This window comes from Xyrauchen texanus, chromosome 24 (assembly GCF_025860055.1).
Source record: "Xyrauchen texanus isolate HMW12.3.18 chromosome 24, RBS_HiC_50CHRs, whole genome shotgun sequence".
Classification (NCBI taxonomy): Eukaryota; Metazoa; Chordata; class Actinopteri; order Cypriniformes; family Catostomidae; genus Xyrauchen; species Xyrauchen texanus.
Genome location: NC_068299.1, coordinates 9,514,300 through 9,539,528, shown reverse-complemented (window position 1 = coordinate 9,539,528; position 25,229 = coordinate 9,514,300). Strand labels below are relative to the sequence as shown.

The 25,229-nt window shown below is 38.3% G+C and overlaps 1 protein-coding gene across 1 annotated transcript in view; it reads right to left on the bottom strand.

Annotated features, from left to right (window-relative positions):
- The window catches only part of eys (eyes shut homolog), a 313,033-nt gene that overhangs the window by 96,352 nt on the left and 191,452 nt on the right, over positions 1–25,229 (bottom strand). The window contains exons 26-28 of the mRNA XM_052089876.1: positions 25,006–25,130; positions 23,715–23,839; positions 21,178–21,403 (exon numbers count right to left, since the gene is read on the bottom strand). Of these exons, the coding sequence (XP_051945836.1) occupies positions 21,178–21,403; positions 23,715–23,839; positions 25,006–25,130 (476 nt within the window). The remainder of the gene's footprint in view (positions 1–21,177; positions 21,404–23,714; positions 23,840–25,005; positions 25,131–25,229) is intronic.

The following is a 25,229-nucleotide window of genomic DNA, read 5'->3' as shown; positions in this document are numbered from 1 at the left end:
CAGTACAAGATGTAGAAGGCATTTTTTCTCCTCTGCTTTAATTGGAAGAGACTGAGGAAAAATGCAGAACGCATTTTAAATTGTATTAATCCTTTACTTGTGATCACGGCAACAGTCATTTATAAAAATGATGATTAAATGATGGAGAAGAGCATTACATCTGGGCATGTATTTGGATGTGCTTTATAGCCAAGTGCACTTTCTGCATTTAAAATAGCCGATTCTGTCTGTAGCGTCCTCAACAAACTGAACCAGCCTGGAAGATGGGAAATTGGGCCATGCATATTGCGTTCACCAGTACTTTTAAGCATGTTTGTGCGGTTTCTTGATTTGCATAACTCAAGTGAATCAGATGCTATAACACAAGGCAATGTGTGCAAATGAACAACACTATAAGTGGGCATAATTAATTCTTAGACAGTTTCCCCCTTAATGTTTCAAGTCGACAACATGTACAGTTACCTTTAATCATATTTACCATAAGCTCACAACCAGGATGTGTCTTTTTTTCTGATAAAAAAAGTAGAACCAAGTGCATCATCAATGAGAGAAGCTTGCTTTGGGATGGTCTAAGAAGATTTCTCTACTGCATAAACCTCTTTCTGTCAAGCCAGAGGCACCTCATCCCTGTACCATGATGGGTTTTAGCACAAATGAATACTGTATCCCACATAATATTTGCAGTATAACATGCTTTGCTGTGAATTGCAAGCCATAAACAGTACACTCACCAAGAGAGAGACTCCAAAGCGAGAGAGAGTGACTGTCTGAGAAACATTATACCAGCTTATTACATGCCTCATTTTAAGCCAAGAAATCCTTCTCTCTGTCATCCGTATCAGCCTGCAATTATGGGGCATTTTCAGAGAGACTTGCACCATCTTTGAGATCATTTAGGGTACTGATGCGGACAAACTTAAAAGAGCGCCTCTGACTTAAGCAATTTAGCCTGAGCATTAGCAGTGGTCTGGAGTTAATGCCCTTCATTCCAATGAAAGGTCTCTTCTCAGGGTATCATGCAATGAAACATACCCCATAATAAGGTCCTATCTTCCCAGTGGCATAGGAAAGATTTAAAAAGTGTGAATGTTTGGAGGCATGTAAAGACATAATATAAAGTTCTATAAACTTCAAAAATAACAATTCAAAGAAATGCTAATGGTAAAATCTAGCATTTAATACAATATTGACATATTTGTATCACTATTTGTTATACATGCACATTCTAGACCAGAATTTACCAAACTGGGGTTCGTTAGAGAACTGCAGGGGGTTCATTTGATAATAAAAAACTAGAAAGAACACAACTTAAAACAAGCATTATATGGTTAAAACATTCATTTAGGTTTATAGGCCAATGCTGCTTAACTGTCTCTCTCCCTGTGCTTTCAATCTCATGTAACCAAGGGTGAGAAAAAGGCACTTTATAATGCAAAAGTAAACTATGTAAAGTTTTTATACAAAGTTATGATGTAACTAACATACAGTAATTACTGGCAGAGACTTCTGCTGGTCTTACAACTGTCTTTATGCGGCCGACTACTATTTCCTAGCACGGCGGCTGAAACTCATAATATTTATGAATATAAATATCCTTGTGTGACCCCACATCCTTCTGCGTGGACTGTGTATTTTGTCTTCACCATGCGCTATGCATAATTTAAACTATTGACGCATCGAGCTATGTGACAAAACAACCTGTCGCCGATCTAAGAAGAGTTTCTCTATGGGAGAACATTTTTCACAAGTTCTTACTTGAAAACCTGTTGGAGTCAAAAGACTAGAGCAATTTAAAATGCCATTTATCCTATATTTACAGTGCATTATCACATTGAGACTAAATGGGTTTATCCAAATGATGAAAAATCTTGCTGTCGAAAGCTTTATATGGAGTTAGGATGAAAATAAGGTGCATTTTGAACTGTTCTGAGGCCAGTGTAAACAGACAGCAAAGGTTAAGTCATTCACTAAATAGGGAGCAAGGGCGAAAGCTAAGGAGAATCCTATAGCTTTCCTATGCTGCGAAGTGCTTTCCCTCCTAAAATCTGACCAAAAGTTCAGTTTCAGGCTGCAGATGATGTTTGCACCACTCAACATGTTTGGCAGACATGGGACAATGGTAATCAGTGCTTAGGTAATCAGAATTTACAATGTGTAATTTTGTTTTAACATGGTTGGCAGGGATTGGATGCTTTAGGATTTAACACGGTTGGCAGGGATTGGCCATTCCTTGTATCAGTTATTAATTATGCTAATTTATGTCTCGGTAAAATGCTTCAGCACTGGCTATCACTTGTTTGTTTGACAGTGCAAAGAGAGAAAATTGAGATTTTGTTGCCAAAGTAGAAAAAAACATTATTACATAAAAGTCAAATCAAGTCAAATCATTTTTATTTGTATAGTTTTATTTGTGCTTTTCCCAATACACATTATTCCAAAGCAGCTTTACAGAAAATCAGCTGTAATCTCGGTAACATCTCAAAAACATGAATAACCAACACTCCTGGAAACATAATAAAAAATGTGATTAAAAAAAATATCTGACCTTGTATAGCTTGGAATTATTACAAATTTTAGACTTTAGTCTCACTGTCCCAAAAATAGGACACACATTTTTAGGAAAACTATTTGCTCTAAATATGTTTTTGTTTTTTTCATGTTTATTCAGGGCTACTGGTTACAAATCAAAAAGGGAAATGGAAAATTCACACAGCAGTAATGCTAGGGTCTCAGGAGGCTAAAGTAACCTACTTTAAAAGCGCTAAACGATACATCATAGGCACAAAGTCAGTGGGCCATGATGTTTTGGTATTTTCGTGCAAGCATGCACTAAGTCTAGCTGTAAGTGGGTTTGGCCAAATTGTGAGCGCAAAGTGCTAATGGGCTGGGTCAAGTGCAATTTAATTATGATGTTCTTCTCCGGTTATTGCAGCATCAGCGTCCTATTATATAGTCCATTCCCTGTCAAGCACCAGCGATAAAAACAATGACAGAACATTCATAAGAAGTTGGTAGTGTAAATGGGCTGTATGCAATGAATCAGAAGAATAGAATTATTTGTACGTTGTCTTGTGTGTTAACAGCGTCCTTGTTGAGTGTAAAGCATATTTCTAGTGACACGCTCCTTTTATACACATGGAATATGTGGTTCTCGTTAGGATTTGGATCTTGGCTCCGGTAAATTATATAGAATGTAAGTATTATTAATCATATTTATCTGCTGACACAGAAATAATGGCTTGTATTAACAGTGATTTTATCAGCCTTCCAGGTCAGGATGTGGATCGAGAGATGTTTTTTTTTTTGTTGCATACACTTCACTTGCTTTAAAAGTTTTATTAATTTATTGAAATACGAAAACTTAAAACAAAAAGATTTCCAAATTAAAATAACATTTCAAATGGAACTAAAATATAATAAAAATTATGAAGCAATTAAGAAAAATCATATAAAACTACCACCCCAATTCCAAACATTTTACCCTCTCCAACGTCTTCCATCTGTTGGAGGTACTTAAAACTCATTCTACAACAACAAGTGAAAAAATACCAATACAAATTAGATCATAAATACAAATGTAAATATAAACATAATAATAACAACAACAACTGAAAAATAAACCAAACTATATAGATAGTTTAACACAAACTTTGGACATTACATTTTTTACCACCTGATGGTGGAATTTTTTAACTGAAAATGTAGGAACTGAATTGAGACAATGCAATGAAAACAGACGTGGTTCAAAAAAAGTCTTAGCGCAATGACCTATTCCAAAACACCCACATTGTGCATGCATACACCAAGAGTTAGCACAAACACTCCCACCCAGGGCCACTTGTGCTTTGTACTGGCACGAAAATTGTGCTTAGAATTAGCACTCTCTCGGACATTAGATAAGACGTTGTCAAGGCTTTTGCACGTTGTGCTGCGCCTAGCGCGGACATAAAAATAGAGCCCTTAATGATTCAATTATTATTAAAAATATTTTTTCTTAGAATTAACAGGGACATGATCCCATGTGCCTTGATATCACTCCAGTTTATAATGGTTGCCTCGCCCCTGGCTTTATTACTTCTGTGAAAAGTCATTTTAATCGCTGAAAATGTAAATTTTGGCTATATCATATCAATATAACAAATGTACATAAACAAATGGAATTACATATATTTGTAAAATAATAAGGGAAATTATATGTAGCACAGCTTCTGACTGAAATAGAAATAGTAATGGTGAATTAAATAGAATCAAATATATACAACAAGAACAATAAAGCTAATAAAAGGTTTGTTAAATTTAACAAGAATCAGAAAAAAGAAATGCAAAGATGTAAAATGTATTATTTACATTACTGATCGGGGGGTTCTTCAAATAAATAATTTAAGATAGGGGTTCAGCTGACAAAACTCTTTTGGGAACACCTGTTATGGATTATTGATACACACATTCCTAAAACTTCTTTATTTTACAAAATCATTTTGAGATCTCTATGATAAAATAATATTATATACTTTTATTTGTTGCTAAAAGTAAATATTAACAGTATGAGTGTGGCAGCGGGGGCGTGGTCAAGCGCCCGTCCGGGAGAGAAAAGCGGTAAGGGCGCTTACACCTGAGCTAGATTGCAGTAGCATGAGGAGAGCGGCATAAAAAGCACGAACATAAACACACATGACGGACATGCCCGTAATTCTCTCTCTCTCGAACCATCGTCACCGGCCGTCTTTATCCCTTGCGCGCCTCATCAGGCCGATTGGGGACCGGGCGCACGATATTCCGACCCGGCCCCGCCCCCGCCGCTCCACAATGAGTGATAGACATCTTTATAGTATCACACTTTGTGAAAATAAAATATTTGATCGTGCACATTTGTGATAAATGTAGTCAGCAAAGTATACATAGAGATACATTTGAAAAATGTAGGCCTAGCAAAGTATCAACATTTAGATATCCCATGACAATGTAAATCTCTTGATCAGGCGTGGTGGTGGCGTAGTGGGCTAAAGCACATAACTGTTAATCAGAAGTTCGCTGGTTTGATCCCCACGGCCACCACCATTGTGTCCTTGAGCAAGGCACTTAACTCCAGGTTGCTCCGGGGGGATTGTCCCTGTAATAATTGCACTGTAAGTCGCTATGGATAAAAGCGTCTGCCAAATGCATAAATGTAAATGTAAATGTAATGTTAAATAATGCATGGAGGGTTTATTGCCTCTTTGCACTGTGCATCTGCAAGTTTATATACAGTGAATGCAAGCTTTCATGTTTCATGTGACTGCACTTTCAGTATAGATTTAGTTTGGAATCAGGGATGGAACACCAGAAAAAGTGCCCAAAGGACACAAGGCTTAAAATAAATAAATAAATGGACCCACATCAGATAAAACCTTTTTTAATATTTGCTTGACTTAAAATCTTTATAATGCAGACATCTTTTGATGTCCCACTGAAGGTCTCTTTGGAACTTTGGCAATTAAGTTGCTTGCTGAAAAAAATAAACAGTAGGCTGTGCTAGGTCTTGCACTACATAACAGGACACACACACCTTAAATTGAGAACTGTGACCAAAAGAATGGAGAATTATTGAGAAAAGAGAAGATGTGATCTCCAATTAATGAGGATGAATGCAGGGCAACTATGTAGCATCTACCTTCTCCCTCCCCTGGTGTTTCAGGCAGGTTTCCCAGCACTGATGATTAGCCCTCTGAGACTGAGCCATTCATTAATTTCAGATGCTTGTTTGGACTGATTTAAGGCTTTCATGCAGTCCATGATTGCTGCCGGGAGGCAAACACTTGCCTCATTAGCAGTTAACTCCAGCTCCTTTTTGAAACCTGCATTTCAGCTGCTAGCTTCCCAATCCGTTCCCATTCCCTAAGTGTCCAATTTTGATGCTTGTGCAGAAGCCGTCCGCATTTGCATGATAACGCCAAAGGTGCCTCCTGGCATCCTCTTCTTGACGCAGTGAGAAACCCAATTGTTTTTAATGAGAAATCTTTGGTGGCCGTTATCAATCTTTATCAATTTATGTGCCAAACCTCAATGTTTTATAATACTTATAAATATATTAGTGTGATATTACATTATACAATAATTTATAATATTTTAGATGCCCTAACCCAACCCCATTTCTAAACCAATTATCAACCATATAAAACATGAAAGAGACTTAAGTTTAGCAAAAATTATTTGATATACATTAAACTATTGTACAGACATCTTTAAGCACCCAACCTCAAATTTAAGCCTAAACCTAACCAGTTCTCAACAATTTAAAAACGTAATCACATCTCAAAGACTGCAAGATCATGTAGATTTACACTCTACAATATCAGGAAGAAAAGACCCTTCCTCTCTGTACATGCCACACAACTGCTTGTTCAGTCACTTGTCATAACTAGACTGGACTACTGTAACTCTCTCATTGCAGGCCTCCCTGCATGTGCTATTAGACCTCTCCAAATGATCCAGAATGCAGCAGCACGTCTGGTCTTTAATGAACCTAAGAGAGCACGTTACACCACTCTTTGTCTCTCTCCACTGGCTGCCGGTTCATGCACATATTAAATTCAAGGCCCTGATGCTGGCATACAAAACAGTCACTGGGTCTGCTCCAGCATACCTAAAAACATTTATGCAGAGCTACGTTCCCACCAGAAGCCTGCGGTCGGCTAAGGAACGTCGCCTTGTCATACCAAAACAAAGAGGCACCAAAACACTTTCCCGGACTTTCAGTTTCATCATACCACGTTGGTGGAATGACCTTCCCAACTCAATCCGGGAAGATAACTCACTCTCTATCTTCAAAAAACGGCTAAATAAACACATCTTTTCCAAAAGCACTTAACCGGTCACAAAAAAAAATAAATACAAAAAAAATATATATTATTTACATTTCTTGTTGCAATTAAATCTGTTTTGTATACTATTCTGATGATAGTGAAACTTTGTAGTATGGCACTTTTCATACCACTGTCTCCTTAAGATGATTCGCTTATGTTTTCCTCTTTTGTAAGTCGCTATGGATAAAAGCGTCTGCCAAATGAATAAAGGTAAATGTAAATGTAACCAGATAAAGTAGTCACGATAATTAATTTTAAAAAATGCACTATAATATATATACACTATTCCAAACCATACAATTGCATTGTGTGAGTAGCAGAGTGAAACTAAAGGTTTTAATCTGTAAAAATATTCCCCCTCCGTTAAGGCATTGTCACTCTGATTCTACCAGCAAGTCTCATTCAAAAAATGAATATAATCGAACTTGAGCTCATCACAACCGGTCACAAGAAAAGAGCCAATGGTAAAATCGCTGAGATGCAGAGGTCAAATCCGTGTCATAACGCTTGAGGCGGCAATTTTTCAATGTGTTAGAACAAAACTGGCTGTGTTACGGTGGACGCCGAGTGACAGTAATCGGTGACTAAAAACGTACATTTGGGTTTGTTTTTTACATAAAATGATTGTAAGACTCGGAATACACCCAGAATGAAATGGGTTACTTCAGCAGTGCAGGATGTGTACAGAAAGATTAAATAGACTAATAAACAACAGATTAAATATTAACCACTGTGAATAAATGTTGCTGATTTAAATAAAATGAAAATAACTCCCCCAACATATGTCACAATGAGAAAATTGTACCCCATCGTATAATTAAACGATGCTAAAATTCTGATGCCATTCGCGTCAGTCAGTTGACATCAAAGGTTTCTAATTGAAAACGCACTTGCCAGTTGCGTTGGAAACTGAGGCCAGAGGGCACTTTTGGCATCTGTAGATTGACGTGCTGGGCTCTTGCACAAGCATCAGTTTTTGATGCTTTGGCAGTAAGAACATGTTGAGCTTCCATGTGGTCAGTAGGGACAGGTGATTGCGAGCTCATTGCGAGCTCTATGAAAGGCCAGTAAGACACTGATGGGAGGATGTGAGGAAATCTCTAACATAAAACTCAAATTGCAAAAAATAAGACTGCAAATTCTTTAAGAGCATTATTGCTCATGTTTTTAAAATGCTGACTCTGCTGGATCACTGCCAGTTGTGCTGATGAGTATTACATTATGGGATCTCTGTAAAGGGTAGAACATGTTAAGTGTGTGAGAAAAAGATCATAAATGTTTTCTTTCTTCTAATGACCATTTAAAATTATGCCCATACTGTTGTTATATCTATCAATAGTTAGCTAAAGTAATACTAAAATGATAATGTTATAAAACATCTCAAATCAAATAAAATCACTTTATTGTCACACAACCATATACACAAGTGCAACAGTGGGTGAAAGTCTTGTGTGCAGTTCCGAGCAACATAGCAGTCTTGACAGTGTCGAGACATATACCAATTTACAATAAACAACATATTTACACAACATAATAATAATATACAATGCACAGTAAACAATACACACAATATAGAATACACATACAAAAAAAAGTATATGAATGTACACAAAAATTAAAATAAAACATACAGTAGTTGTATTGTTGAAGAGAATATAATTTATAACAGTCCAGTGTGAGATAATAAGATTAATAAGTGCAGTGCTGATGTATATTGATCGTGAGAGATCAAGAGTTCAAAAGTCTGACTGCTTGGGGAAGAAGCTGTCACGCAGTCATCTGGTGTGGGTCCTGATGCTGGGTGGCTGGAGTCTCTGATGATCCTCTGAGCTTTTTTCACACACTGCCTGTTTTATAAGTCCTGGAGGGAGGGAAGCTCACCTCCGATGGTGTGTCTGGCAGTTCGCACCACCCTTTTCAGGGCTTTGCAGTTGTGGCGGTGCTATTGCCGTACCAGGCGGTGATGCAGCCAGTCAGGATGCTCTCTACATTGCAGGTGTAGAACCGTATTAGGATGTGGTGGTTCATTCCAAACTCCTCAGCGTCTCAGGAAGAAGAGGAACTGGTGAGCCTTCTTCACAACGGCCTCAGTGTGGACGGACCATGTGAGTTCCTCAGTGATGTGGACACCGAGGAACTTGAAGCTGCTGACTCTCTCCACTGGTGCTCCATTGATGGTGATGGGGCTGTGTTCTCTGTCTTTCCTCCTGAAGTCCACTTCAAGCTTTTTGGTATTACTGACGTTGAGGGAGAGGTTGTGCTCCTGACACCAGCGTGTCAGAGTGTGCACCTCCTCTCTGTAGGCTCTTTCATCATTGTCAGTGATCAGACATACCACCGTCGTATCGTCAGCAAACTTAATGATGGCATTGGAGCTATGTATTCCCTGTACACAGTCATGTGTGTACAGGGAATACAGGAGTGGGCTGAGAACACAGCCCTGTGGGGCTCCAGTGTTGAGGGTCATTGACGACATTCAGCTGCCCATTCTAACCACCTGAAGTCTGCCTGACAGGAAGTCCAGGATCCAACTGCACAGCGAGCTGTTTAAGCCCAGAGCCCGGAGTTTCACATCAAGCTTGGAGGGCACTATGGTGTTGATGCTGAGCTGTAGTCTACAAACAGCATTCTCACATATGTGTTCCTTTTTTCCAGGTGAGAGAGAGCAGTGTGTAGCGTAAGTGCAATGGCATCATCAGTTTAGCGGTTGTTGCGGTAGGCAAACTGCAATGGGTCAAGTGAGGTGGTCAGCACAGAGCAGATGTAATCTCTGATTAGCCTCTCAAAGCATTTGCTGATGAGGGGGGTCAGAGCAACAGGACGCCAGTCATTTAAGCAAGTGATTTTTGATTGCTTTGGTACAGGCAAAATGGTGGACATTTACATTTACATTTACATTTATGCATTTGGCAGACGCTTTTATCCAAAGCGACTTACAATGCAATTATTACAGGGACAATTCCCCTGGAGCAACCTGGAGTTAAGTGCCTTGCTCAAGGACACAATGGTGCTGGCCATGGGGTTAGAACCTGTGACCTTCATGTGGGCTTTAAAACGTCTCGCTCTGATGACACAGCCCGGAATGCCGTCTGGACCCGTGGCTTTATGGATGTTCACCCGTCGAAAGGATCGGGTTACATCCATAACAGAGACGGAGCGTGAACCAACCTCTGTAGCGTCAGCCGCGAGTGTGCTCTCTTCGCGAGGGTGGTGTTATTTCCCTCTAAACAAGCATAAAATGTATTTAGCTTATCTGGGAGAGATGCAGCGGTGTTCACGGCAGAGCTATTATTCCCTTTGTAGTCCGTGATGATGTTAATTTCCTGCCATTCTTCTAGAGTCAGTGGTGTTGTACTGTCCTTCAATCTTGTGCCTGTACTGGTGTTTGGCTGCTCTGATAGTTTTACAGAGGGCATAACTGGCTTGTTTAATTCCGCGTTCCCGGAATTAAAAGTGGAGGTCCACGCATTAAGTGCCGCGCGAACATCGCGGTTAACCCATGGTTTCTGGTTGGGGTAGATCCGTATTGTTTTGGTCGAAACATCGTCCTCTACACACTTCCTGATGAAACACGTTTATGCTCGTTTCGTAAACCTCGATGTCATAATCAGAGGCGGACCGGAACATCTCTCAGTCCACGTGATCAAAACAGTCTTGTAGCATAGAGTCTGATTGGTCCAACCAGCACTGGATCATTCTGAGGGTGGGTTCTTCCTGTTTCAGTTTCTGCCTGTAAGCGGGCAGAACGGAAGAGTGGTCTGATTTGCCAAATGGTGGGCGGGGGAGGGATTTGTAGCCATCCCGGAAAGGAGAATAGCAATGGTCCAAAACCCGGTCCCCTCGTGTGTTGAAGCTGATATGTTGGTGGTATTTTGGTGCGATTGTTTTCAGATTGGCTTTGTTAAAGTCCCCGGTCACAATGACCGTGGCCTCAGGGTGCACGGTTTCCTGCTCACTTATACTCCCATACAGTTCCCTGAGTTCCCGGTCTGTGTAGGCTTGTGGGGGGGATGTACACAGCTGTGATAATGACCGCTGTGAATTCCCTCGGTAGCCAGAATGGTCGACACAGAAGCATTAGAAATTCCATTAGCATTAGAATTGTTGATCATAAAACATACACCACCACCTCTGCTTTTACCTGAGAGGTCTTTCGCTTTGTCCACTCTGTGCATGGAGAACACCGCGGGTTCGATGGCTGAGTCTGGAATCTCCGCAGACATCCAAGTTTCTGTTAGGTAATGCAGGTAATGCAGCAGTCCCTCATCTCTCATTGGAAAGAGATCCGTGCTCTCTTTCAGAGCTTGTTGTCAAGAGATTGAACGTTTTCCAGTAGAATACTGGGTAGCGGGGGTCGATTTGCACGACATCTTACTCTGATGAGAACGCTGGCTCTTTTTCCCCTTTTCCTTCTGCATTTCCGCGGTAGTGCTGCCCAGACAAAGGGCTTCGCTGGCGTGTTTGTAAACAGCGGGTCGGCATTGAGGAATTTGAAGTCCGGTTTTCAGTGTGTAATTGCAGAACCAATGTTCAAAAGCGTTTGTCTGTCGTATACAATAAGGCAGACAACATCCAAGACAAAAAAACAAAAAACTGTAAACAAAACAAACAAAAAACTGCAGTGTTGTGTCGGAGCTCGGAATGCAGCAGCCATACTCGGCGCCATCTTGAGTCCTATCTGAAATAATATAAATGCCTAACTCAAAGTATTAAACTCTGATGTTTAAGGAATCGTGAATGCATTTTGGCAGCTGCATCTTTGACACTGAGCAAAACCACATTTGTTAGACACTCAAGAACCAATCAAAATGTGTCACGACTTTTTGCACTAAGGACGTGAGTGATACCTGAAATAATGTGGCTTGTTGAGGAGAGATGTGCTATTACTTTGCCATCACCTGATTTTAGGGTTCCCCCACCTCCAAAATCCCAATTTACCCCTGGTTACAGAAAACAATACTTGTACAGTCATAGATAAATAGTCTAAATTTCTCATTTCATTCATAAGTTAAATCAATTCTGAACACACGTTTACTTATCTAAATGGGGACATAACATAGACATGTAATGTAATGTAAATGTAATATTTATTGTTATATAAAGTTAATTAAAAATAGCTGTAAACTAACCTACACCCTAACCCTAAAAGAATAATTTGCAATAAAAATAAATAAATATATACAAATTAATTTATGTATGGATAATTTCATACAAGCAAAAAGAGGCCAACAAAAATTACGACAGACATGACATAAAACTCTCAGATTTATGAGAATCATAACTCATGCTAATGAGTTACAGATTGAGCAGATTGAAACCATGATGAATAATGCAAAACTAGTTATGCAAATAAATTAATGGTCATTTTACTTTATTGTCATTTGATTTATGCCTTGTCTGTGTACCACGTTATTCATCAGCTGTACTATATACATCTGAGTACAAGGCCCAGCCAAGCAGGTCTGTGGGCTTAGAACACTTAGAACATGTTTGCAAGAGGACAGACTTTCCGTATAATACTTAAGGATATCTTGACATCCTTTTGAATTATTTATTATGTGGCCAGCAAAATAACTAGTCTAACAGTTTATAAAAACTAGGGCATGACATTATTACGATGAAAAACTCTAAGCAACAAAAAAACTGTAAGCAATGTTTTTCATGGAAAAGTATGCAAAAAATTTTCCTACTCCCTTAAAGATATTAACAAAATAAGCATCATGAGATATCTCTTCGGTCTCTGTGACAGCTGTAGACTTTGCAAACAGCAAACAAAAATGTGTCTGTGAACCATGATCATTGATGCTTTTCACCTGTCAAAACTTTTGCTCGTTCTCATAGAGTTGTATTTGAAGTGGATCATTGAGGCTATGATTCATACTTTTTGTCAGTTGAGGGCGCTATTGTGCCACTTTTGAATTTGACAGCCACAGGAACAAACAATGCTGCTCTTTTGCACGGTTTTGGTCTCAAAATTATATTTGGAAGTGAGGGGGCGTAGCTAATTCAACAGCTCAGTCACATGAAAGCTTCAGATGCAAAATATTTTAAGTAATTTTTGACAGTATGTGGGGTAGTGGAAAACATACTGTATTTGTGCTCAATCACACCATTTCTATCTAACCGTATGACTTTTTTTCTTCTGTGGAACACACTAGGAGAAATTCTGAAAACAATTTCCACACATTTACAATGAATGGGAGGGCTGATGCTTTGAAACTTTAAAATGGATGTAAACGCAGCATAAAAGTATCATAAAAGTGGTCCATTAGACTTGTGCACTATATTTTAAGTTCATACAATAGCTTGTACTAGAAACAGGCCAACATTTTCAAATTCATTGCAAATGTATAGAAATCTTGTGAATCAATGGAAGAAAAATGTCACACAGGTTTGGCATGACATGTGTTTGAGTAAACGATGACAGAATTTTCATTTTTGGGTGAAATGTCCCTTTAACCACATGTGGATTTACACAAACACATACAGTGCATCCGGAAAGTATTCACAGCTCTTCACTTTTCCACATTTTGTTATGTTACAGCCTTATTCCAAAATGGATTATTCATTATTTTCCTCAAAATTCTACAAACAATACCCCATAATGACAACATTGAAGAAGTTTGTTTGAAATCTTTGCAGATTTACCATGACACTCAAAATGGAGCTCAGGTGCATCCTGTTTCCACTGATCATCCTTGAGATGTTTCTACAACTTCATTGGAGTCCACCTGTGGTAAATTCAGTTGATTGGACATGATTTGAAAAGGTACACACCTGTCTATATGAGGTCCCACAGTTAACATTGCATGTCAGAGCACAAACCAAGCCATGAAGTCGAAGGAATTGTCTGTAGACCTCCGAGACAGGATTGTATCGAGGCACAGATCTGGGGAAGGGTACAGAAAAAATTCTGCAGCATTGAAGGTCCCAATGAGCAGGGTGACCTCTGTCATCCATAAATGGAAGTTTGGAACCACCGGGACTCTTCCTAGGGCTGTCCACCTGGCCAAACTGAGCGATCAGGGGAGAAGGGCCTTAGTCACAGAGGACCTTCTGATTAACAACCCTGTGCTTTAGCCACTACGCCACCACCACTTAAAAGTGGTTTGAAGAGACATTTTAACTTTCAGTGTTATGTATCCCTATACTAGTTTGAAATGTTATGCATTTTTGAGTAGGTTTGAGAAGTTTAAAAGGTATGCCATGTGTAGCTTGAATACTTTCCCTACAAAAATTGAGAGTTCTGGTAAACTTGCAGCAAATTTCCCATTCATTAGCTGTCCACCTGGCCAAACTGAGCGATCGGGGGAGAAGGGCCTTAGTCACAGAGGTGACCAAGAACCCAATGGTCACTCTGACATTTACATTTATGCATTTGGCAGATGCTTTTATCCAAAGCAACTTACAGTGCTCTTACTACAGGGACAATCCCCCCAGAGCAACCTGGATTTAAGTGCCTTGCTCAAGGGCCCAACAGTGGCATCTTGGTGGTGCTGGGACTTGAACCCCGACCTTCTGGTCAGTAACCCTGAGCCTCAACCACCGAGCCACCACTGCCTCAGTAAAAGGTACATGACAGCACACCTGGAGTTTGCCAAAAGGCACCTGAAGGAATCTCAGACCATGAGAAACAAAATTCTCTGGTCTGATGAAACAAAGATTGAACTCTTTGGCCTGAATGACAAGCGTCATGTCTGGAGGAAGCCAGGCACCGCTCAACACCTGGCCAATACAATCCCTACAGCGAAGCACGGTGGTGGCAGCATCATACTGTAGGGATGTTTTTCGGTGGCAGGAACTGGGAGACTAGTCAGGATCGAGAAAAATATGAATGCAGCAATGTACAGAGACATCCTTGATGAAAACCTGCTCCAGAGCGCTCTGGACCTCAGATTGGTGTGAAAGTTCATCTTCCAACAGGACAACAACCCTAAGCACACAGCCAAGATAACAAAGGAGTGGCTACAGGACAACTTTGTGAATGTCCTTGAGTGGCCCAGCCAGAGCCCAGACTTGAACCCAATTGAACATCTCTAAAGAGATCTGAAAAGGGCTGTGCACCGATGCTCTCCATCCAACCTGATGGAGCTTGAGAGGTCCTGCAAAGAAGAAAATAGGTGTGCCAAGCTTGTAGCATTATACTCCAAAAGACTTGAGGCTGTAATTGGTGCCAAAGGTGCTTCAACAAAGTATTGAGCAAAGGCTTTGAATACTTATTTACATGATTTTTTTTTCGTTTTTCATTTTTAATACATTTGCAAAGATTTCAAACAAACTTCTTTCACATTGTCATTATGGGGTATTGTTTGTAGAATTGAGGAAAATAATGAATTTAATCAATTTTGGAATAAGGCTGTAACATAACAAAATGTGGAAAAAGTGAAGCACTGTGAATACTTTCCGGATGCACTGTATTTCACAAACCTGTCCAGATGTCATCCTGGACAGCCTCTTTTTTTCACTTGCAAATATGATGGAATTCTAGATAAACTACCATCTCTATCACAGTTTCATCGCATTACCAATGTGTTGAATCAACCATTTGTCCAGTCGTTGCATTTAGAGGGATGTGTCAAACCCACCGTGACTTTACTGCCATTGACAAGCTTTCAAAGAATTTCAAACTCATCTCTCTTTGGTTTCTCTCTGAAATAAATTCTATACCCAGTGTGCTGAACAGGCATAGGAGGCGGAGGAGAGGACAGCAAAGAAAGAGAGAAAGAGTAGAGGTATCATCCAAGTTCCTAGCTATATCTATTTATAGCTGCACCTAGGAGAGAAGATGTTTTCAGATTGCAACCTAGATAGATATATTGATGAGATTCTCTTGGTCTATCTGCAACAGTTACAGTACAAATTCCTTGTTCTAAAAAAATATCTTTTTACATTTCAAAATATGTGAAAATTTGAACATGTAAGTGGTGCTTGCCCGTACAAAAGTTACCGTCATGATGCGATGGTGTTGTGGCCGGTTGTCAGGGCATTGCTATGCAGTTGATAAGGTATTTGTGTGGTTTTAGTGCTTTGGTGGTTGCAAAGGTGTTTTGGGTGGTTGCTAGGCAGTTGCTTACTGGCCCAAATCAAATAAGCTCTATCCCAAGTCTCTGTGATATTTCGGACCCTAGAAATGGCTCAGATCCGAACAATAAGACTACTGAAATTTGTCATCCGTTTTTCTTCATCTGACAAAACTGTAAATCTGATCACTTAGAAGTTATAGCACACCACTCTTCAATAAGCCACATGATTAGTCTTTTCAAGTGCCACTAATAAAAACATTGTGTAGAGGCAATACTTTCTCAAGTTATTATTTTCTAAGACTAATGTTTGAGGATGTGTTCAGAAAGCAGTCTGACTGAGAGGCAATGAAATGAAAATTGGATCCGACATTAAAGTCTCTGTTTGCTCATTAAGGTCTAATATTCTGCTCTCATTTTTTCCTTGACAAATATTTTGACTTATCTGAATAAGTCATCAAATGAATCCGTAGCAGACCTCATTGTGTATTGGGAAGGAAAGGATGGATAATAATGAAACCGAAGGCAGCTGCCTTGCTGCCTTTTCAGTCAATGACTATATAAAAATGATTGTATGAAGGTTCCTCATAAAGGAATATTCTGGGTCAAGCTCAATTGACAGCATTTGTAGCATAATAAAAAAGCCAGAAATGTGAAGCTTATTATTTTAGAAAAGCACTTTAATTCTTTTTGTTAAACTTGTGTATATTTGAGCTGTAAAAATTGATAAATCATCGTTTTTACGGTTGTTATGTTGTAATGGCAGCAAAAAAGTTAAATTGGCTATAACTTTCTGCAGAAAATGTTAGAAACTAATATTATCACATTAAAATCATGTTAACACAAATATTGTTTTTGACTTGTGGCTATACTTCTGAAACAGTGAGCATTTGAACATTTATGGATTGCCCCATTCACTTCCATTGTAAGTGCTTCACTATAAAAAAAGGAAAATCGAAATGTATTTTTGTGATAATCAACTTTATGCCACAAATGCTGTCGACTGAGTTTACTTGTTTTGAACCCGGAATATTCCTTTAAAAGATACTACTTTCAAAAAGGCTTCCAAGACACCATTACGTCTCATAGAATGATCTAGAAGTAATTCAGCTGAGCTTTAGAGGGGGTTCTCTCCTTCTCCCCAAGTTGGAATGCCCAATTCCCAATGCCCTCTAAGTCCTCGTGGTGGCATAGTGACTCACCTCAATCTGGGTGGTGGAGGACGAATCTCAATTGCCTCTGCGTCTGAGACAGTCAATCCGCGCATTTTATCACGTAGCTTGTTGAGCGCGTTACTGCGGAGACCTTCTCCACAGCAGCCACGCACAACTCACCACGTCCCCCACCGAGTGCGAGAACCACATTATAGTGACCACGAGTAGGTTTACCCATGTGACTCTACCCACCCTAGCAACCTGGTCAATTGGTTGCTTAGGAAGCCTGATTTTAGCCACTCAGCATGCCCTGGATTCAAATTTGCGACTCATTTTTATTCTTTCCACCAACCCGCCAAATTGGTTTGTACTACAACGTGATCTCATGAGAATTTGTATGTACTCTTATGTAAAGTTTGGTTTGTAGCAAACTTACATTTTCTTACATTTGCATAGACACCGAAACGTACAATACTGACACATACTGACAGCATTTAAACCTCATCATTTTACGTATTAACACCTATAGAAATGTACAAATGTTTACATGTACTGTTGAATGGATTAATATTGAATCATTCATAGATTTTATCAGTTAATTACATTTAATTTATAATCAATGAGATTAGTTGAATGCCATCACATTTCTTTAATGCAGTTGACATTATAATATGACATTTGAATTGGTTCATTCAGTTCTGTGTGATTTCTGCTGCCCTATACAACGTTTTAAATGATTACATCACTTTAACCAAAACTAAACTTTAAAATGTTAAAATGAATAAAAACTCTGTATCATTGAGTTTTCAGAAAATTCCAAAAAATTTAAATAAACCAATAAAGCACCATATAACAAAAATAAAATTAATTTATAAATTTGTTAGCTATAATCAAAATCTTCAGATTGCTTTCGGTGAAGAACAGACCCAAAATTCAAGCCTTTTATTCAACAATCTCAGTCTCCATCCGCCCACTGTAACCATCAACCCATGTTGGTTTTGTTTTCAAAATTAAAATACTGACACCTCATGCATAAGGACCTGCGGTTTTATGGCAGTGATGTCGAATGCTCATTGGCTCTCAAGTGTCTCGTGACCGTTTGTGACATGCGTATTCTGCGACGTATATGTTTGAATGAGATGTAGCGCATCGGCAGAACATTTACAGCGATTAATCATTTTAATTCTACTCTCCACCTCACACAATGTTATTGTATGCCATCAGGGAGCACATTGGATGCAGCACATCGCTCTTTGGATTACTTTTGTACTGAATTTTTCAGAATAAATTATTGTGATTAGATTGATCTGCCTTTTACATGTATTATATGCTTAATAGGTTAGGTTTAGTAGTAGGTGTGGCATTAGCAGCTGTAAAAAATATATAAATTAATATATTGTAAAAATAATTATTGCTACTGTACATCAGGGACGGACTGGGAAGAGAAAGCGGCCCCAGATTTTACATAGAAACTGGCCCAAAAGTTCTTGAGTGGGGGTGGGGGTGGTGTCGCTGTCCTTTACTGCATGACGCGGAGGCCTATTTTATTTTGCAGACCGTTCGGCCCCATTTTCGGTCCCAGTCTGCCCCTGATGTACATTAAACTGCTTGTTACATGATTTAATAGTTTTTAAATGGGTTTATGTTTAGAGGTTGTGGTAGGGTTAAGCGATCAAATCTTTTTTATAAAACAGTAAAAATTTACAAATATATGTATAATAAATTTGTGTATTAAAATATAGTTGTAAAGGATTCATCAATATTTTACATTTCTAAAGCTGTAAATATGGAAACATTTTATGTTTTAGCTGCTTTCAGATGTCGTTATTGTATGTTTTAGTTTCTATCCAAACTTACAAACATGTACGTTTATAAATATTAACGTACAAATAGCTATGTATATAATAATGAGATCAGGTTGTGTACTAAGAAGACCAATGTGAAGTTGACTGTATACACATTTTTTGGATTTACTTATGTGAAACATAATAAATTATAAATGTATGAAAGAGAAATAAGCTAACAGAGGAACACAGTCATCAGCTTGTTTTGAATGTGTTGTCCATATAAAAAATATGCAATGCAGTCCCACACAAAATAAGTATTTGACATTCTATTAATTGAAATGAATACTTTTAATTAATAATGATTATAATATAATTAGAACATCAAGGGAAATAATTGATAATTAAATAATTAAAATAATTGTAATTGTATAATAATCATGCAACCCTAGCTGTGTATCTGCAAAGGGCCTATTCAATAAGTCAATGTCTGATGATGTATTCATTCAGCAGTTCTGAGTTTGGACTAGAGTAGCTTCCTTGAGTTTTATCTTCCCAAAAAATGGCCTCAATTCCACCCTGTCTGGACAATCGGAGAGCGATTACTCAGCTCGTGTACCTCTCGGGCACTTGAGCAAAACTCATGTGGACACCCAGGCAAAGCTGTAGCATTTGCCTTCCACATGGCAAACTAAATGATTTCTGTAAAGTGCATGTTTGGAAAATCAACTGCACTGCTCCCCAAGGGCACTGACTTACACACACTTTGTCATTCTCTGTGGTGGCAGAAGAAATTAGTGTAGATGGTATATTTAGAGTAAACATATATGCAGTCATATCCAGGCACATTTCTCTACCCTCTAGAGATCTAAATGCAGTTTCTTTGTTTACTGCATTTTTCAAACTGCAGAGAGTTTTAATTCCATTGTGTTATGCCCCCCGGGCCACCATATCTCCTAGCTTAAATGTCAAAATCATTCAAACAGTGTTTGCCAGAATCACATTTACCTTTATACCTGCCCTGTAACTAGCCTATTGATTTTGGGGTCACTCAGAATAGCCGAAATACTGTTATGTTGCAGTACAGCTTTCAAAGAGTAACTGTGCGAGTCCGCATTTTCTGTTATGTTTATTTAATTTGTTGAATGGAATCAATAAAACTGTTAATAATAATAATAATAATCATAAAAAAGATTAACTGTGCAACATAAACTGCAAGAATGGCATCTATTTCTCATTCTTTAACACTGTGAAATACATTATTTATAAAAAAAGAAAGATCATTTGAAAATAGCTAAAGGCAAGAATCTAAGTCCTAATCAGTTGAGAAAGTGAAAAGTCATGCTTTAGGGAAATCTAAGTGTTTTCATGGTTTTATAAGTCTAAAATAACTTGCATAGGCTTTGCTTCACTAAATTTCCTTCAATGATTTGACAAACTTAGCCTCCAGAATCCATTTATTAGTCTATTGTCTGGAAATATTTGCCAGCCTTGTTCAATTTCCTAAGTGATGTGGAAATTTAGTGCTCAAGTTCCACATTTTTGCATTTTATAGCACTGACATTTTAGCACTCTACGACATATTCATTGTTACAAATGGCCGATTTGTGTCATACTTAATAAACATCATAAACCATAACGCAGTTTAAGTCCCTAATTAGGCATCATTTTCAGTGAAATCTAATTGAGTTTGCTCAAACTACTGCTTCTTCAGAGAACATTAGTAGAACAAATGCAGAAAAGGCTATTTTTATCAGACAAACCACAGATGGTGAATGTTTATCTTCCCAAACTTTAGGGGTTCCCAGAAAATTTGGGAACATAGTGACACAAAATGTAGGTTATTTGGGTAATATTAATGGAACAAAATGAATAAAAATGTCAAGGACGGTTTGTTTGACATGATGTTTTGTTTAGTAATATATCTGAAATCATTAATTGTCATTGTGACATAATAGTGTCTGTTTTTCTTAACAAGTGTATCATTTCTGCATATTTAGATGTGATAAGAGAAAGTATTTTAGATTCTATTCAATTCTATTCTATTCTATTCTATTCTATTCTATTCTATTCATTAATCATTCATTCGCCTTCATGCTCATCCAAAACTGTTAGTTTGGAAAAATGTGAGAAAAAAATGGTGTTTGGCTTTATTGATATCAAACCTAGCATGGTATTTCTTCATGCACCAATTTTTAATATGTGAAAGCATGTTTGAGACAATTTGGAAGAAAAACAATTCTACCTGTTTTGAACGTTGATGATTTTGGGTGAACTATTCCTTTAAGACTTAAGGTGTTATTGGGCTGCTAAAATGTACAAAAGTATCTACAGTAAAATCCAAAAGCATGCACATTCGATTTTTTTTTCTACCAACCAGTTGGCTGCTCAGCATTCTGCAAGTTCTCCACAGGTGCTGCAGTGGGAGGTGACTCTGGGGTGGGGTGGATGGTTATCCATGGCACGACTGAGATGGGCGGAGAAGAGGGTGTAACGGTTTCCACAGGTACACAGCTGACATTGTTGATTCCATCGACACAGGAAAACGCATCAGGGCACGATCGAATCAAGCAGTCATCGTAATTATATTCGCAGTTCTTCCCCTGAGAAAAAATAAATAAAAATACAAATATTTGAGAAAAGAAGAGAGACTTTTCTCAGAACATTTAACTAAAATAAACCCTTTTCTCAGTGTGTTTGAAATGCCTGCTGAGATACAGGAAGATTTGAGCCTACATGCAACAATGTTGCATTACAATTATAAGAAGCTTTTGAAATCATTGTGAGAGTATGCAGCATTATGTGAGAAGGTACAAAGTTTGATGCAATATGCTGAAATAAACACAGTGTACACAACTGGGTAGAGGACATTAGAATTCAAGCAGGGTGCAAAACTCAAATCCAGCTGATTAAGGGTGTAAATGAGCTTAAGCCCAGCAGCAGGAGCAATTACTACCAAAGTCTTCAGCTATCACAGCACCAATATGCACTGCAGTGGTTTAAAGGGGTAGTACTCCCAAAAATAATAATTCTCTCATCATTTACTCACCCTCATGTCATCCCAAGATGTATATGACTTTCTTCTGCAGAACACAAATGAATATTTGTTGGTCCATACAATGCAAGTGAATGGTGACTAGAATGCAGAAGGTCAAAACAGCACATAAAGGCAGCATAAAATAGTTCATAAGACTCAAGTGGATAATCCATGTCTTCTGAAGTGATATAATATGTGTGGGTGAGAAACAGATCAATATTTAAGTCCTTTTTTAATGTAAATCTACACTTTCACTTATATTCAGCGACCTACTGGTAGGGACTGGTCAAAGGTGGCAATTTATAGTGAAAAAGGACTTAAATATTGATCTGTTTCTCATCCAAACCTATCATATCGCTTCAGAATACATGGATTAAAGGAATGTTCCGGGTTCAAAACAAGTTAAGCTCAATCGTCAGCATTTGTGGCATAATGTTGATTACTAAAAAAATGTATTTTGACTTACCCCTCCTATTTTACAATGGTAGTCAATGGGGGTCAATTTGTGAACATTAAAATATTAACTTTTTCAAAAGTATTGCAACAACACATAAACAATATGCATATAAACATGCTTTAAGTGTGATGAAATTGCTTGCAAACCTTTTCTGTGTAAAGTTATAGCCAATATTACAACTAGACGATGTAATGTCAACAAAGACTAAAACAACTGGAAATACAGCAATTTAAACAACTTTACAGCTCAAATAATACACAAGTATTAACAGAAGAATTATTGTAAGTGCTTTTATAAAAATGTAAGTGTCAAGTTTCTGCCTTTAAACCCTCCAGAAATGGGCCCCATTCGCTTCCATTGTAAGTGCCTCACTATAACCCAGATTTTTGCTTTTATTCAAGGAGGGGAAAGTCTAAATGAATTTTTGTGGTAATCAACATTATGCCACAGATGCTATCTATTGAGCTTAACTTTTATTGAACCCGGAACATTCCTTAAAACCACTGGACTCATCTGGATTACATTTATGCTGCCTTTAAGTGCTGTTTGGATCTTCTGAGCTCTGGTCACCATTCACTTGTATTGTGAGGAAGAACAGAGCTGAGATACTCTTCTAAAAATATACATTTGTGTTCTGCAAAAGGAAAAAAGTCATACACATCTGAGATTGCATGAGGATGAGTTAATGGTGAGAGAAATTTTGGGTGAACTATCCCTATAAGACTACACCAGAAGTATGGTGCAGCAAACATTCTCTGATTGGCTGTTTTATGAATGGGTAAATACATTTGGGCTGGTCCCCCAACATCAATGGCTGTCACAGAGACTGGTGTGATTTTCAGTAATGTCTGTTAATAGGGGCAATTTATGAAAGATATTTTCAAATACAACATCTTCAAAATCAGTTAGCACCTTGAATTAGTAAAATTATAAGATTTAATCTGACAATAAGAGTTTAGTTTAGTTTTTAGTGAATAATCTTGTCTACTGGCATTTGTAAATATTATAAAAATACAGTTCTGAAATATTATGCAAGTAACTTCACTGTTGAGAAGTACTTTGAGAAGCTGCTTTTGGGAATATTGCAGACACCCAATAAAATAAATAAACTAATACAAAAAAAAAATATGGACAAATATAGTACACATTTTGTTGTTTATAAGTGACATCTCTGCTTCACCACTCTTGAAAATCACCAAATGTCACTGTTGTGCTGGAGACCATCTTGAGGATGTTATTATATTAAAAGCCCATCGCAATATTGGAACAGAAACAAGTGGATGGCAAATTCTTGACAGGAGAAAGACAAACAGGATTGAGTCTCTCAAATCACCTCAGGGGAAGATGAAGAGTTCAGGGAGGAAGACGAGGGGGAGGGGATGGAAGGAGAGGGTGGGGGGGTGGACTCAGCAAGACTTACCACAAATCCAGGCCGACAGAAGCAGGTGTAGCCATGGCCTGGCTCATTCTGTATGCACATTCCCTGGTTGCACGGTTGCAGAAAACACTCATTAATGTCATCTTCACAGTGCAGGCCTGTCCAACCTGCCAGAAACAAGAAACCAGAGTGCCACAGTGAGCCCACCCGAGTACACCCCCCCCAACATCCAACTACCTCCAACTCCCCTCATATGGCTCTCCTTCTCTCCACCGTCTCTTTTCCTCCCTCATTTTCCTGTTCTGGGAAGCATCATTATCCACACCCACATGCATGTGTGAGGGAGGGCTGAATACATTTTAATACTTTATGAGGTTTGTGCCTGTTTCAGTAGCCTCCAAGAGCAAATTACTCCCAAAAGGAGCATAAGTGATTTTTGCATGGTCATATCAAGATGCACGAGGTCTAGCCCTTTCATCACCCTTTATTTCTCTTCTTCTTTAGACAAGAGATAGTCAAGAAGGTCACTTAAATAATGGGAACATTTTAATCTGACAATGTGGTCATGCATTGTCAGATTCATTTTTTTTCCGTTATTTAAGTGACCTTCTTGACTAAAGATATTTTCAGCATTCCCTATACAGATTTCCTAAACCTTTTAACAAATCCTTGACTTATAAAGTCATTCATGATTACTGAAAAATATTTAAAAAAATTGTTTACAGAGACTGCAATCAGAAAGAGCAATTTCTTGATGATTAAAGGTTGGGTTTGTAATGTTTGTGCAACTTAAGCTATCAAACAGAATCGTAAAACACTGTTTCCAACACTATTCCCAAACACATCCCCTCTCTTCCATTAGTTGGACAAAGAGATAGTCCCACCACCAACCTCACACCATGAGTTGAGCCGACATTGCTGTGCCAGGGTGATTGGGATGCTCAAACAAACTGAGCAATGTTTTGAAAGTATGAACTTTTCAGTGAAATCAACCTAAAAATGGGATCCTTATATCGTTTCATATTTATTTATTATATAAAAATTGCATCACCTTTAAATATTTTATATTTGAGCAGAAAAATACTGACAGCAGAAATTTAAAACAGATTAATTTCCAGTCCTGTAAATCCCCATTTTACATTTCTCAGTTATTTCCATGTTTTCCATGACTGTCAGAAGAACCCTGCCTATAAGCCTAAAGCATAAACCTATATGCCATAATGATTGTAACTCATACAAGAGTAAATGCGTATATAGACAATACAGTACATGCCATGAGAGATGAACTGGAATGGGATAAGGTGATCCTTTTTTTCTAAAGTGAAAGCCTCACCTGGTCGACAGTGACATTGGTAGCCGTTGATGAGGTCTTGGCAGATGGCACCGTTAAAGCACGGCTCTGAGCAGCATTCGTTCATTTCCACCTCACAGAAATCTCCAACAAAACCTGGCAGGCAACTGAATAAAAGCAGTACTCTTTTGAACATCATACAGTAAATCTGATTTTTTTTTTTCTCTAAAACATCTCTCAAAAGAATGGTGCGACTTTTTCTGCCA